Genomic DNA, 12,920 nt, shown 5'->3' with positions numbered 1-12,920 from the left:
ATCTGCTATTACACGGTTGGTGAAATTAATCATAGACGCATGATGGGCATCTTGATTTTGAGGACGATTGCTTTTGATCTCCACGTGATCTCCATGACTAAAAGAGGCGAAAGCGTGAACCCAACCCCAAAGCCCGATACGTAAAAGACCAACACTTCTAAATAGGAGGTTAACGTTTTGAATCCCCCTTGAGCAAAGCGGAGCCCCGCTTATATTATGTAATTACTTCCCAAAAGACACACTTGGGCTTATAGCAAGTAGAATGTCAAATCCATACTTGATTTAAGTATTGTGTAATTAATATGCATCACTGTGCTGCGAACGGTCGACCGTCTGTTCCTCAATGTTAGAGAAATTCCTCATATACCCCCATAGTCTTATAAAATGTCTTGTGTATCCTCTTATTCGTAACATATATATTCTCAATATACTGTTTCTGTGAAACAGAGAGAGACTTTCATTCTCACATGGTATTCGTTGCTAGGTCAGTTTCTTGCTTTGGTTTCCTGCTTCAGTATACAGAGGGTTCTTGTTGTTAGGATTTTCTGGATCTGATCTATGTTTCTTGTAGCGATCTGCTCTGTTCTTGCTTCGGCCTGATCTAATCAGCAATCTTGCTTTGGTTTCTTGCTTCTTGCAACAATCTACTATGTTCTTGCTCTGTTCTTGCAGTGGATCTGCTCTGAAAGGGGTGATAAGCACTCGGTTTCTTGCTTCATGTTTTTTTTTCCATCTTGTCTTCTCATGACGTCTAATTCATTGACTTCAATTCTGATATGCAATCGCTTGAACCTCCTTCAGTAATTTCTTTCAATAGTGCTCATCACTCTCTCTCTATCAAACTTTCGGCCACGAACTATCTTGTTTGGCGGTCATAGTTCATCCCTCTGCTAAAATCCTTCAATCTCATGGGATTTTGATGGTATGAGTGCTGCTCCGCCTCCGATTCTGCAATCGATTATTGATGCTTCACCACCGCTTCCTAATCCGGCCTTTTTGCTTTGGCAACGTCAAGATCAGGCTTTATTGAGTTGGATTCTTTCATCCCTGACGGAGACGGTGCACTCGCAAGTAATTAATATTCCAACGTCGTTTGTTGTTTGGAAGGCTCTTGCTAAGACATATGCTTCTGCCTCTCAAGTGCGTGTTATGCAACTGAGGATACAGCTTCACAGTGTTTAGAAAGGTTCTGATAATGTTGCTGCTTATCTTATTTGTGTGAAACAAATTGATGATGCATTAGCTCTTGCAAATCATCTCGTCTTTGATGAGGATTTGGTTATCTATGTTCTTGGAGGTCTTGGCTCAGAGTTTCAAGCCTTTGTAATATCCATTACGACTCGTGCTACACCGTTACCTTCTCTTGATCTCCATGGCCTACTATTTTGTGAAGAAATTCGATCCATTGCTACTCTTCAAGATCTGACAAATGTTTATGCTCAGGCTGCAACTCTTGATATTTCTTCTTCTTCTAGACAACATCTTGGGGGTTCCTCTTACAATCAGTCTCTTTCTCGCCATAATTTTGGTGGTCGTACTCCGCGTCCATACTTTGGCTCTCAAAATCGTGTGAATTTTGGTTGTGGTGGTTCTCTTCGCCCCTTTCATCGTGGTGCTTCTAGTAGCCCTCCTCTATTCTGTCAATTATGTGATCGTCCTGGTCATGCTGCCAATAATTGTTGCCAGAGATATTCCCCTGATTCCTTTACTCCTAAAGCTAATTGTGCTCTTCACACTTCACCTGGTTCTGTGTGGATTCTAGACTCTAGGGCATCTCATCACATATCTCCTAATCTTCATCAGTTATCTGCTCCTACGGTTTATCAAGGCTCTGAGGTGGTTCGTATTGGAGATGGAACAGGTTTGGACATTCATCATGTTGGTATTGCTATTTTAAATTCAACTCCATCTCAGTTTGTTCTCAATAATGTTCTACATGTCCCGCATGCTTCACATAATTTGCTTTCTATTAGCAAATTGACTGCTAACAATCATGTTTCTGTTGAACTCTTTGCTGATCATTTTCTTGTAAAGGATCTGTGCTTGGGCCATGGCAAGATTAAAGATGGTGTTTATGCTTTCTCTAGAATTTCAACCATGCAATCTTCTGTGACTGAACTCTCAGCTGAAAGGGCTACTCGTGATCTTTGGCACATTCGGCTTGGACATGCTGGCTCTACTGTGATTCAGTGACTTATTTTTCAGTTTCTTCTTCCTATTGTTGGTAATAAATCAAACTGTGTGTGTTCTTCTTGTCAATTGGCAAAATCTTTTTGTTTGCCTTTTCTTGTTGTTCCACTAGTACTACTGCTCTGCTTCAATTAGTGTACTACTCTGATATTTGGGGATCTTCTCGGATTTCCTCAAGTGAAGGTCATCAATATTACATTGCCTTTGTAGATGACTATACCAGATACACTTGGATGTATTCTCTTGCTAATAAATCTGATGCATTGAATGCTTTTAAAAATTTGTAAGCTTTGTGTTGAAATCAGTTATCTCATTTTATCAAGTTCCTTCAAATTGACTGGGGGGGGTGAATTTCGCAGTTTTAAACATTTTCTTTTAGCCTCGAGTATTGGTCACCGTCTTTCATGTCCTCACACTTCCTCTCAAAATGGAAGGGTTGAACGTAAACATCGTCAAATAGTAGAGGTTAGTTATCTTTATTAGCAAATGATGGTATGCCTCTTCAATTTTGGACTACTGCTTTCTCTTCTGCAATATTTAATCAATAGATTACCCTATGCTGTTATTGGTTTTATATCTCCTTTCTTTCGTCTTCATCAACATCATCCTAATTATCTTGTTTAAAAAGCTTTTGGTTGTCGTTGTTTTCATATGCTTTGTCCATACAACTCTCATAAACTTCGGTATCGTTCTGCCCCTTTTATTTTTGTGGGTTATAGCTCTCAACATCATGGTTATCGTTGTTATAACCCTGTGTCTAAAACTATCATTGTTTCTCGACATGTTGTAATTGATGAATTACTTTTTCCTTTTTATCAAGATCTTTTGTCTTCCATGACTCCTATACCATCTTCTTCTTCTTATTTTCCTGCTGCTCCTCTTATTCTTCCCTCCTCTTCATTATCTTTCTCTATTCTTGAGTCACATCCTCATGTGCCTGATTTCACGTTAGCATTTGAGTCATAGGATGCATCTCCAACACTACTTCATAGGTCTGAATGTAATGCTGCTACTAGTTTTGCTGTTACAAAATTTCATACATTAAATGGGACTCTTGTTTATTTTGGAGTTGATGTAATTCAACCTGTACTTAGACATTCTAATTGTAATGTAATAAGGACTGGACTTGAAAATTCTACAACTCATGTAATAAGGCTCACTATGGCTCAATCTGCTCCTGATGTTACTAAGGGCCCATTAGTCGAACTTGTTACTATGGCTCCACTTGTAACTAACGCTACTCAGAGCTCATTGGCTACTATACATGCACCTAATGGATTCTCTTCTCAGTGTCACCCTATGGTGACTTGCTCTTGGGATGGCACTCAAATTCCAAAGGTGTCTTTTAATATGTTTGCTACCAAACATCCTTTTCCTCTAGCCTTAACGGCTAATGGGCCTTCTACTTTGGAGCCCACCTGTTATTCACAAACAGTCAAGTATCAAGAATGGTGTGCCTCTATGGATGCTGACTTTAACACTTTAATTGCTAATCATACCTGGGTCTTGACTCCACCATCTGATGGTCATGTTGTGGGTTGCAAATGGTTGTTTCGCATTAAACAAAAATCTGATGGTTCTATTGAACGTTATCAGGCCTGATTAGTGGCAAAAGGCTTTACTCAATAATATGGGCTTGACTAAGGTGAGACTTTTAGCCCGGTAGTAAAACCTACCACTATTCGGATTCTCCTCTCTCTTGTTGTCTGTCGTAGTTGGCATATACGACAATTGGATGTTAATAATGGTTTCTTACTTGGCACCTTAGATGAGGATGTGTGTATGATGCAACCGCTAGGATATGTTAATCAACGATATTCCTCTTATGTGTGTAAACTTCAACGTTCTCTACATGGGTTGAAACAAGCTCCACGAGCTTGGTTTCAAAGGCTTTGCTCAGATGATCGCAAGTCCACCGGAGGGTATCTAGTATATCTTGGAGATAATTTGATTTCTTGGCAGTCTCGTAAGCAATGCACTGTCGCACGCTCTAGCACCGAGAGTGAATATCGTGCTATTGCAATGGCTGCCACCGGACTTACATGGGTTCAATCTCTTATTCGTGAGATCGAAGTTTCCCTCTCCTCTTCTCCCACTTTATGGTGAGATAATATTAGGGCCACTTATCTTTCGACGAACCCAGTCTTTCATGCTCGTACGAAACATATCGAGATTGATTTTCATTTTGTTCGTGATCATGTTGCCAAGGGAGAGTTACTTGTTCGTTTTCTCTCCACTACAGATCAACTTGCTGATATCCTTACAAAGAGTTTAGGGACCTCTCGTTTTCAGTCTTTGTGTTCCAAACTCAAGCTCCTTTGCGAACCCTTGCTTTGTGGGAGGGTGTTAGAGAAATTCCTCATATACCCCCATAGTCTTATAAAAAGTATTTTGTATCCTCTTATTTGTAACATATATATTCTCAATAAACTGTCTCTACGAAACAGAGAGAGACTTTCATTCTCACACTCAAAAGTGTGAAAATATAATTTTCGAAAATGGACGGTCAAGATCTCAATATCGATCGTTTGTTGTATGTGCTGCACATTAATTGCGTAGCACCCAAGCAATTTATGTCAAACCCTAAAATAGTATCAATCGAACCAGTCAACATAGAATCAAAAGGTCCAAGTTTCATTTTACGTTCTGTTAGTTAAATTTTCTAAGGCCTTTAGTGGCAGTGACAACACTTACTAGAGAAGAGTTGTAGATTCGACTCAAGGCAGAGAGATGTAGAGGTTCATGGCAAGCAGCATTTCAGATCACTAGTCTCACAAGTGGTCTTTCTTTGTTGGCATATTTGGTTGCCATGAATGAACTTAGCTTTTGAGAGGAGAATATAGAGTCCATCTGAAACAATAGTAGCAGCAAGACGAGGGTATATAGGGTTTGTTAGCTCCCATCCAAGCCTAAACAATCCATGTAGAGACACCACAATTCCTTTGTCTTGGTCTTGGCCACAGGAGGTTGTTTTCAAGTATAACTTAGACACTGCCTTGGATGTGGAGAATGGGACTTCAAGTGTGGAATTGGTTTTCCATGGTGTAGCTATGGATCTTATTCTTGAAAACAATTACTAAATTCCAAATTTTGGGATAACTTTTTATGCAAACTAATATTCTACCATGAACTACCCAAATTACCCTCAAATCTTTTAAGTAAAAAATTATGAGAAGCACTTATGAATTTTAGTCTCTTAGCAATTCGAGGGTCGATAACATCTTGTCTTTTTGTAGCTCTCCGTCCTCCTATTATTTGTTAGTTTCATCATTTATAATGAAAGACTTGAGGGTAATTTGGGTAGTTCATGGTAGAATATTAGTTGTGTAGAAAAAGTTATCACAAAATTTGGAATGTAGTAATTATTTTAAAAAAATAAGATCCATTTGAGTAAAACTATTTTTAAAATATCTTATTAAATAACTCTTTTTTAAAATATGACCATTGGGAAATTTTCCTTAAAAACAATAAAAATAAAAATAAAAACACAAAGACTAAAGGATACGTTAGGTCGTTATTTCATTTAGATTATATTTGGGGATTAAATCTTTTCAAACCATGCTACTTATGATAAAGACATCATTTATTCCAACTAAATTTATAAAATTTTCTGCTACCCTCGAGAAAAGGTAAACTTTATCCTATCTTATAATTCATAATAATTTTACTGGGAAAGAACTTCACTTGGATGTTTAGCTAGTGGGCCAACCGTTAAAAAGCCAATGCCGGTGCAAGCATGATGTTGCGACCTCTCAAGTTGGTATAAATTTTGAATACTGAAAATCAAGATCATATCATACAGAATTTACACGGTACGGTATGGCTTCAATATTTGTAAAAGTGGTTTGGTACGGTCTCGGTATTAAATCGGTGTAGGAAAATTATTTAAACACGGTATCTAGTATGATTCAATTTTAGTATGAATGAACCCATGTAATTTTTATTATTAGTTCATTAAGATCCTAATGAAATTGTGATCAAAGAATCGATAGAATATGATATTTACAGAAACAAAACAAGTAAATCTAAGAAGATGAATGAAAGATGAAATGAAAAACTGAAACAGGGAATTAGGAATATGGTAAATGTAACGTGTTTTAATTGTAAAATAACATTTATATTCCTTAACTTGGCACGGTACGGTTTCAGTACATACCAACGGTATGAATACCTAAAAACGAAACCGTATTGAAGAAATTCGATTTCTGTATGTAAAGGTACCGAATTTTGAACGATGCGGTTTGGTACGGTTAAACGGTTTCGATACGCAATTGACACCCTTATCCCTAACACTCTTTCATCATACATCTAGGAGGAGGTACACCTCTAAGCAGTAAGCACTACAAGATGGAAGTGGACCATCTTCTAAATATGTACCTGAGAGATGTAAAGAGAGCACAATCCTCTACCGTAATCCCTACTTGAACGACAATCAATTAAAAGTCCATTTCCCTATAAAAGTATCCGTGGTATTTCTCACATAACTACTGTGCAAAAAATAATCTACAAATTACTCCAATAAGAGTGCAGATCACCTCCCCCTCGGTAGCGGGTAGCGGTATGTGTTCCTTCAATGCTTCTTCACCACAAAATTAGTTGACTGTCTATATTTAAATAAACAATTCAAGAAGTAGGTAGAATTGCTGGTAAAGAATGTCAACTTAATGGGCAATCGATTAAAAGTCCATTTTCCAAAAAGAATCTACATGCTATTTCCCACACAGCTAGTGTGCCAAAAAAAAGCAAAAAAAAAAAACAAAAAAATCCCCATACCAATGATATACATAGAATAATGAACAGTAATGAAAATACAAAAGGATACTGTAGCTGCTAAAAGTAGGATACTCTTAGGCTCTTAGCACCTCTCCTGTCTCTATCTGTCTGCTACTGTTTAATTGCGCCTCTATCATCTCATTGGACCGCAGAGCTAATAGGAAAGAGTCGAGGTTCCTGACTTTAAAGCAGGCAAAAAGATGAAAGTCTTCAACTCCCATGTTCGTATGTTCTTTCTAGTCTTTATTGCCCATGACACATCTCTATCAAAGTTAGTTTTTGCTGGCTTGTTTTCAAGAGCCTACAGAGCTTTGGTACTGTCTTGGGTGCTGCGGTGAAAGATGTGTTTCATAAAGAGACAGAAAATTAAAGAGTCCAATACCCCTTCCCTTCCTAGTCTTTACCAGGAAAAGCCCATTACAAAGGAGACCAGAATTTTCCATTTCTGAATTCCAAATGATGCTGATCACCATTAATTCTTATGTTGATCAAATGATCTACTAATCTCTGCATTAAATGTTGGATTTCATTCATCAATTTTGTGAAGGAAGTTGCTAAGAAAATGAATTAAGCTATTGGTAATAACTGAGCTACAGCTCTGCAAAATTCAGTTTCTTTATCCATCCAAATTAATGAACATATCAAACACTGCCTGCAGGTTTTTACCCGCATGGTAATAGATGTTATACTGCACACATCATCTAATTTTTCATTTTTTTCTTTCTTTCGCCCTTTCCTGTTGCATTGAATCAAACCCACCATCCCCATCATCCTATTTCAGACTCTTTAAAGTCTGTTCATTAACATTTATACTTACCCATGTATGTACCAGACACCAGAAATTGATACTACTTGTGTCCCTGAAGAGAAGCAGATCAGTCAATTGGCTTCTTAAGCTTCCCACTTTAGTGCAGCTAGTTTCCTCAGATAATCTTGTATACATACATCCATCTCTTTGCTGAGCTCATAACAAAATTGCTTTTACCTCTAAAGAGAATCTTAGAATTCCCATATGAACTAGAGAGAGAGAGAGAGAGAGAGAGAGAGAGAGAGAGAGAGAGAGAGAGAGAGAGAGGAGAGAGAGATGCAGTGTTGAAGAAGTTACATGGGTTTTTTCTTTTGCCTTTTGTAGAGTGCTGTTGGCTAATTTATTACATGGAATTTAGGGAACTTGCATTGCAAAGAGAGAACAGTAGAGAAGTACTAGAAGAACAGGTGCCTCCTTATAAGTCAACATATCCATAGTAAAATACTGTAGAAATGGTACCTTGATTGCCGACAATTGAATGAAGTGCAAGGACTGCAAACTCTGAACTTCATTCCCTCTATTTGTTTATGTTTTAAGGATTAAATTGAACTAAGAAACAAATTACAGATGCAGATCCAAACTCACATGGTCATGGACGTTTGGCTTCTTGGGTTCATAGACTTGTAGTTGCAGGTCCTGCTGCGAGCCAGGCCTGTTGTTGATCATAGAATTCGAGTTTTCTTCGCCGGCGAACAACGGCAACAACAACCGATCCCGGCTGTAATTCGGCGTGGTTTGAGCAGCCGGAATTCTCCACATGGGTACAGGACTTCCATTAATTGGCAGCGGATCAACTGAGCTATGGCTTCTGTAGAATCTGCTAGTGTGGTTGCTAGAACCCACTATGATGTTGCCAGTGTTCCACGAAGGGTAAGGTAGCGCCGGCGGCCGGTAATTGATGAGGCCGTACATGTGACTGTTAGGGATGGAGTGAAGAGCCATGGTGGACTGAAGATGAGCGCGTTTGGCGTGTTGACGCTCGCGTTTGTGGGCGTTTTGGTGACCACCGAGAGCTTGTGAAGTTGGGAAATTGCGAAAACAGTAGTGGCATTCGAATCTGCGACCACTTTCAGAGCTGTTAGTGTCGTTGTCTTTGGTGTCTTCGGTTGTGTTGGCTTCGGCATTTTCGGAGTCATCGGTGATGGTTATGTCGCCGCCGAATTCGATGCCGAAGAGACGAATGCCTTTCTCTTTTTGAGGATTTGAAGGGCGTATGAAGGGAAGCTGAGAGAAAGAATCCACGTTCATGAAGTCTTGGGTTTCTCTCTCTGTCTTCTCCATGGAGAGGACTTTGAATAAAATTCCTTGCTTCTCTTGCAGAGGTACCTGTTGTTTGTGTACAGGAAGATAAACAAGTGCGGAAAGCTAGAAGAGGGAGTGAAGGAAATTAAGCACAAGAGAGTAAGAAAGGAGGGAGGAAGGTGAGTTCTTTTTGAGGTGGTGAAGGATGGGGAGGTGAGATGGGACCTACAGAAGAAGGTTGGAGTGGCTTCTGATACATGGAAAACCCAGGTCAGTGAGAGTAAGATCTGACCAGGCAAAAGATGGATGCCAATGCCTCTGGTGATGAGATGAGGCTTTGAGCTTTTCAAAGTACATCCACCTTGTTCATACACAGATACACATCCTTTTTTTAGCCCCTTATTTCAGATTTACTTGTTTCTTATAAAAGATCTCAAGATTTCTTTACTACTCCATCTCCTTTTTAAGTATGAGGAAATGGTAAACACTTGATGATGACAACTTAATCAGGAGTGATTGACGGACAGAAAATCTTCTTACTTTTTCTTTGGGAATAATTACTGTTTGTACTTTTTATTTTGATTTCATTTATTGTATTTTTTTTTAATTGTTAATCTAACCTTCAACTTTGTCCGAAGGTATTAATGTTCTTTACCGTTAAGTTTCGTTAGTTTACTGATGATGTAACATTTATATATTGTTTAAAAATTTCTAAGGGCTTGTTTAGTTACATGAATTCAGATATTTTAAATTGCTGGTTTCACAAATGAAAGATTTATACCTGTTTGGTTGTGTGAATCCCTGGATTCATGAAATCTAGGAATGTAAATCTGTAGTTTTATGGGTATAATCACTACTATAAAATTGCTAAACATTTGAACCATGATTGTATAGATGTTTTTTCAGGATGAAGCTACATATTTAATGCCAAAGATTTAATTAATCAAATAGTTAATATTATGAACCATGACTCCATAAATTTGAAATCTTTAGATTTTTGAAATTTCTAGACTCAAGTAACCAAAGAGGCACTAAAATAATCCTAGATTTATCTTTTTACTTATTTACCTTGTTGTCAAGTTATAATACTACCCTTAATTAACTGTAAAAAAAATTAAAATTAAATCCATTTTTTCCTCTAAAAAAGACCACCAAATAAAGGGAAGATAAGATTTTTCTTCTCTAAAAAAAACCGTCGCAATGAGAAGATATGATTGAATAAAACTCAAAATAGAAACTAAAAATGAAGAAAGATCAAATTTAATTCAAAGTTGAAAATTAAAAAATCACCTAATATATGCTAACCCTTGTGCATGTTACTAGATTTCTTATCAATTAACATCCTACAAGTTAATTTCATAAAACTTTCATCATCGTGGTTGTGAAAAATTTAAGTCGCGCTTGAGGGTTTCAACAACCATGACCCTTCCCTCGATATTCCAAAAGAATATCATATTTTGTATACAATTTTAAGCTAGAAAAATCCTTTCCCAAACCTTTTTACTTGCATAAGAAAAATAATATTAACTTCTTTTTGGATTCATAAATACCTGCTTAGATTTATAACCCAAAAAAGAAAAGATAAATACCTTCTTACACTCGTTAGAAAAATCACCTTAGTATATACTATATATAGAGTCTGTTATAAAGTCACCTTCTCATGTCCCAAAAAAAAAAAAAAATGTCAAGCAATGAGAATATAAAAGCCCAGTCTCATCATGTTACTAATGAGGAATAATATAGTTGGACTTTTTATCCTACAACTTTTAGACATACTAAGAATGACAAAATGTCTTTATCTCCAAACAGTTTCAATACAGGTTTAAAAGGAAGAATCTTCCTCGATTTGTCATTAGAATGAGAAATTTGTGAAGCTGAAGTCATTGATAGTGTGAAATGCACAAATCCTCGGCGCGGAATATAATCCCAAAGTACTCCAAAGACTCAAATATAGTCAATCAAGAAGGTGCATGGTAAGACCCTTGCAGAGTTCCCCAACAGCATAGAGCTTGGGAAGCTCGATTGATTTATGAAAGTAGAATATATTACCAGACCATACAAATCTTGATGTAACACCTTGTGCTGTGTAAACATTCCATTTGAACTTTGCACTGTTCTCATGCTAACAGTTTATATATTCTTCATTTGGCAAAACTTGGTTGAGTTGGTTCTTCTATCTTCTCAATGGTTAATTACCTGAAATTTCATGGACGGTGGGCATGAAAAGGAATGCTCAAGACACAGAGCGCTCTCTCTCTCTCTCTCTCTTCCAGTCAACCCCACAGTTGTAAGTTTGTAAGAGTGAAAGAGAAATGACGAACTTCATTGGTGGGTCTCTCTCTGTCGTCTGGTACTGGAAGTAGTTGATGCTGGTTCTTTATAGCTGTTGGCTGTTTATAACTGTTGCAGAGCTAGCTTCTGCAAAAGTGGTCCTCAAGATGTTTACTAGATTACACGAATGGAGAGAAGAGAGAACTTAGTTGCTAACCATCTCAACCCATGCTGTGGTGACAGAGTCGATCTATGCCTTAGATGCTTAATTTCTTCTCTTGGTCTTTTTCCATTTTTTTTGTTTCACTATAAGTCCCTACTTTTGCCTCTTGTTCTTGTCCTACAAAATTTGTATTACCCCTTCGGCTGTACATACTCAGTTCTCTTTAAATATTAGTATGTTTGTATCTGAATAAATTATATATTCTCCCAAACACCAAACAATTTACCATCAAGAACTTCAATGTTCTAATATGTATACTGTATTGTTGAGGAGTCCATGTGTAATTGGTACTTAAACATATTCATATAGCATGCTAATTTTAGTTTAAAGTATAATTACGTAGTTAAATGAGTAAAAAAGGGATCCTCAATCATATATAAACTCCTATCTTTTCTCGATGGTGGTGGTTGCGACGGTTAGAACAATTGACTGAACTTAAATTATAAATTGATCATCAAAATAGGTATTTCAATATATGGATTTACTCATAAATTCAAAATATATAACTATGTTTATGTAAAGGAAAACAACTAGTGAGAAGCTCATTCATTAGGTCAGTATGTACAATTGCAAGGACAATGGACCACTCTAATATAAGAACCATTTATCCATTTGATTTTAATTATGGTTACCTATTAATAATTATTGGCCAAAAAGCTATTTGCTAGTTGATACCTGTTGTTATTCTAAGAGGGGTTGGTCTATTCTGTGTATGACTGTTTGGCCACATTTGCTCCTAGACTATTGGGTACTTCAAGCCCTAAGTGTCTTACGTAATGATATTCCTAAACTTTATTAGTTTATGGTTTACCCAAAAAAAAATTTGTTGAATGTTCTTGGAAGTCCAGATCCTCTCCGCCGGGTGGTCCTACTTTCCTCCCACATTCACATAGGGCCTACCTGTATACTTGTGTCAAGCCCTATGTGAGGAGTTTGTATCACCTCCTTGTTGGGGGAGCATGCTTCTTTCACCACAAAATTGAGTGAACTGACAGCCTCATCCTTAAAATTTTTATTATTCCTCATGTGCGGTCCCCATTCGATTTTGTGGTGTAAAAGTGTTGGAGGAGCACATAGAATTTGGATCCTCTCCACTTAGCTTGCCCATACAACCATACACCCACACTAACATGATTGTGGGACCCATGTTACCCTGCCTTGACACGAGCATAGTAGTATGGTTCCCACACTCATATGAGTGTGGGTGTATGGTTGTATGGGCAAGCTGGGAGAGGACCTGGACTCGAGCACATAGTGCTCCCCCAACAGGGAGGTGATCCACACTCCTATGTGAGTGTGAGAGGATGAATAGACGGTTGCATGGGTGGAAATATGGGTGTCAATTTCAACTCGACATTAAAACTGAATCGAACCAGCCTGTTATAGACCGAACTAGCCCAAATTGAATCTTAA

General features: G+C 37.7%; 1 protein-coding gene across 1 annotated transcript; it reads right to left on the bottom strand.

The window, feature by feature from the left end:
• Nucleotides 1-6,944: 6,944 nt before the first annotated feature.
• On the bottom strand, nt 6,945-9,355 carry LOC149001372 (zinc finger protein 8-like). Its single transcript, XM_089138543.1, has one exon. The coding sequence runs from the start codon at nt 9,050-9,052 to the stop codon at nt 8,333-8,335; it is 720 nt and encodes a 239-aa protein (XP_088994669.1). The 5' UTR covers nt 9,053-9,355; the 3' UTR covers nt 6,945-8,332.
• Between the last annotated feature and the right edge of the window lie 3,565 nt (nt 9,356-12,920).

This window comes from Hakea prostrata, chromosome 10 (genome assembly GCF_041222555.1).
Source record: "Hakea prostrata isolate BN-2017 chromosome 10, UWA_Hpros_2, whole genome shotgun sequence".
Lineage (NCBI taxonomy): Eukaryota > Viridiplantae > Streptophyta > Magnoliopsida > Proteales > Proteaceae > Hakea > Hakea prostrata.
The sequence above is the reverse complement of the archived record's forward strand: the minus strand, read 5'-3'. Positions and strand labels throughout refer to the sequence as shown.

Coding starts and splice junctions, on each gene's coding strand:
- LOC149001372 (XM_089138543.1), bottom strand. CDS start 9,052: ATGGAGAAGACAGAGAGAGAAACCCAAGACTTCATGAACGTGGATTCT.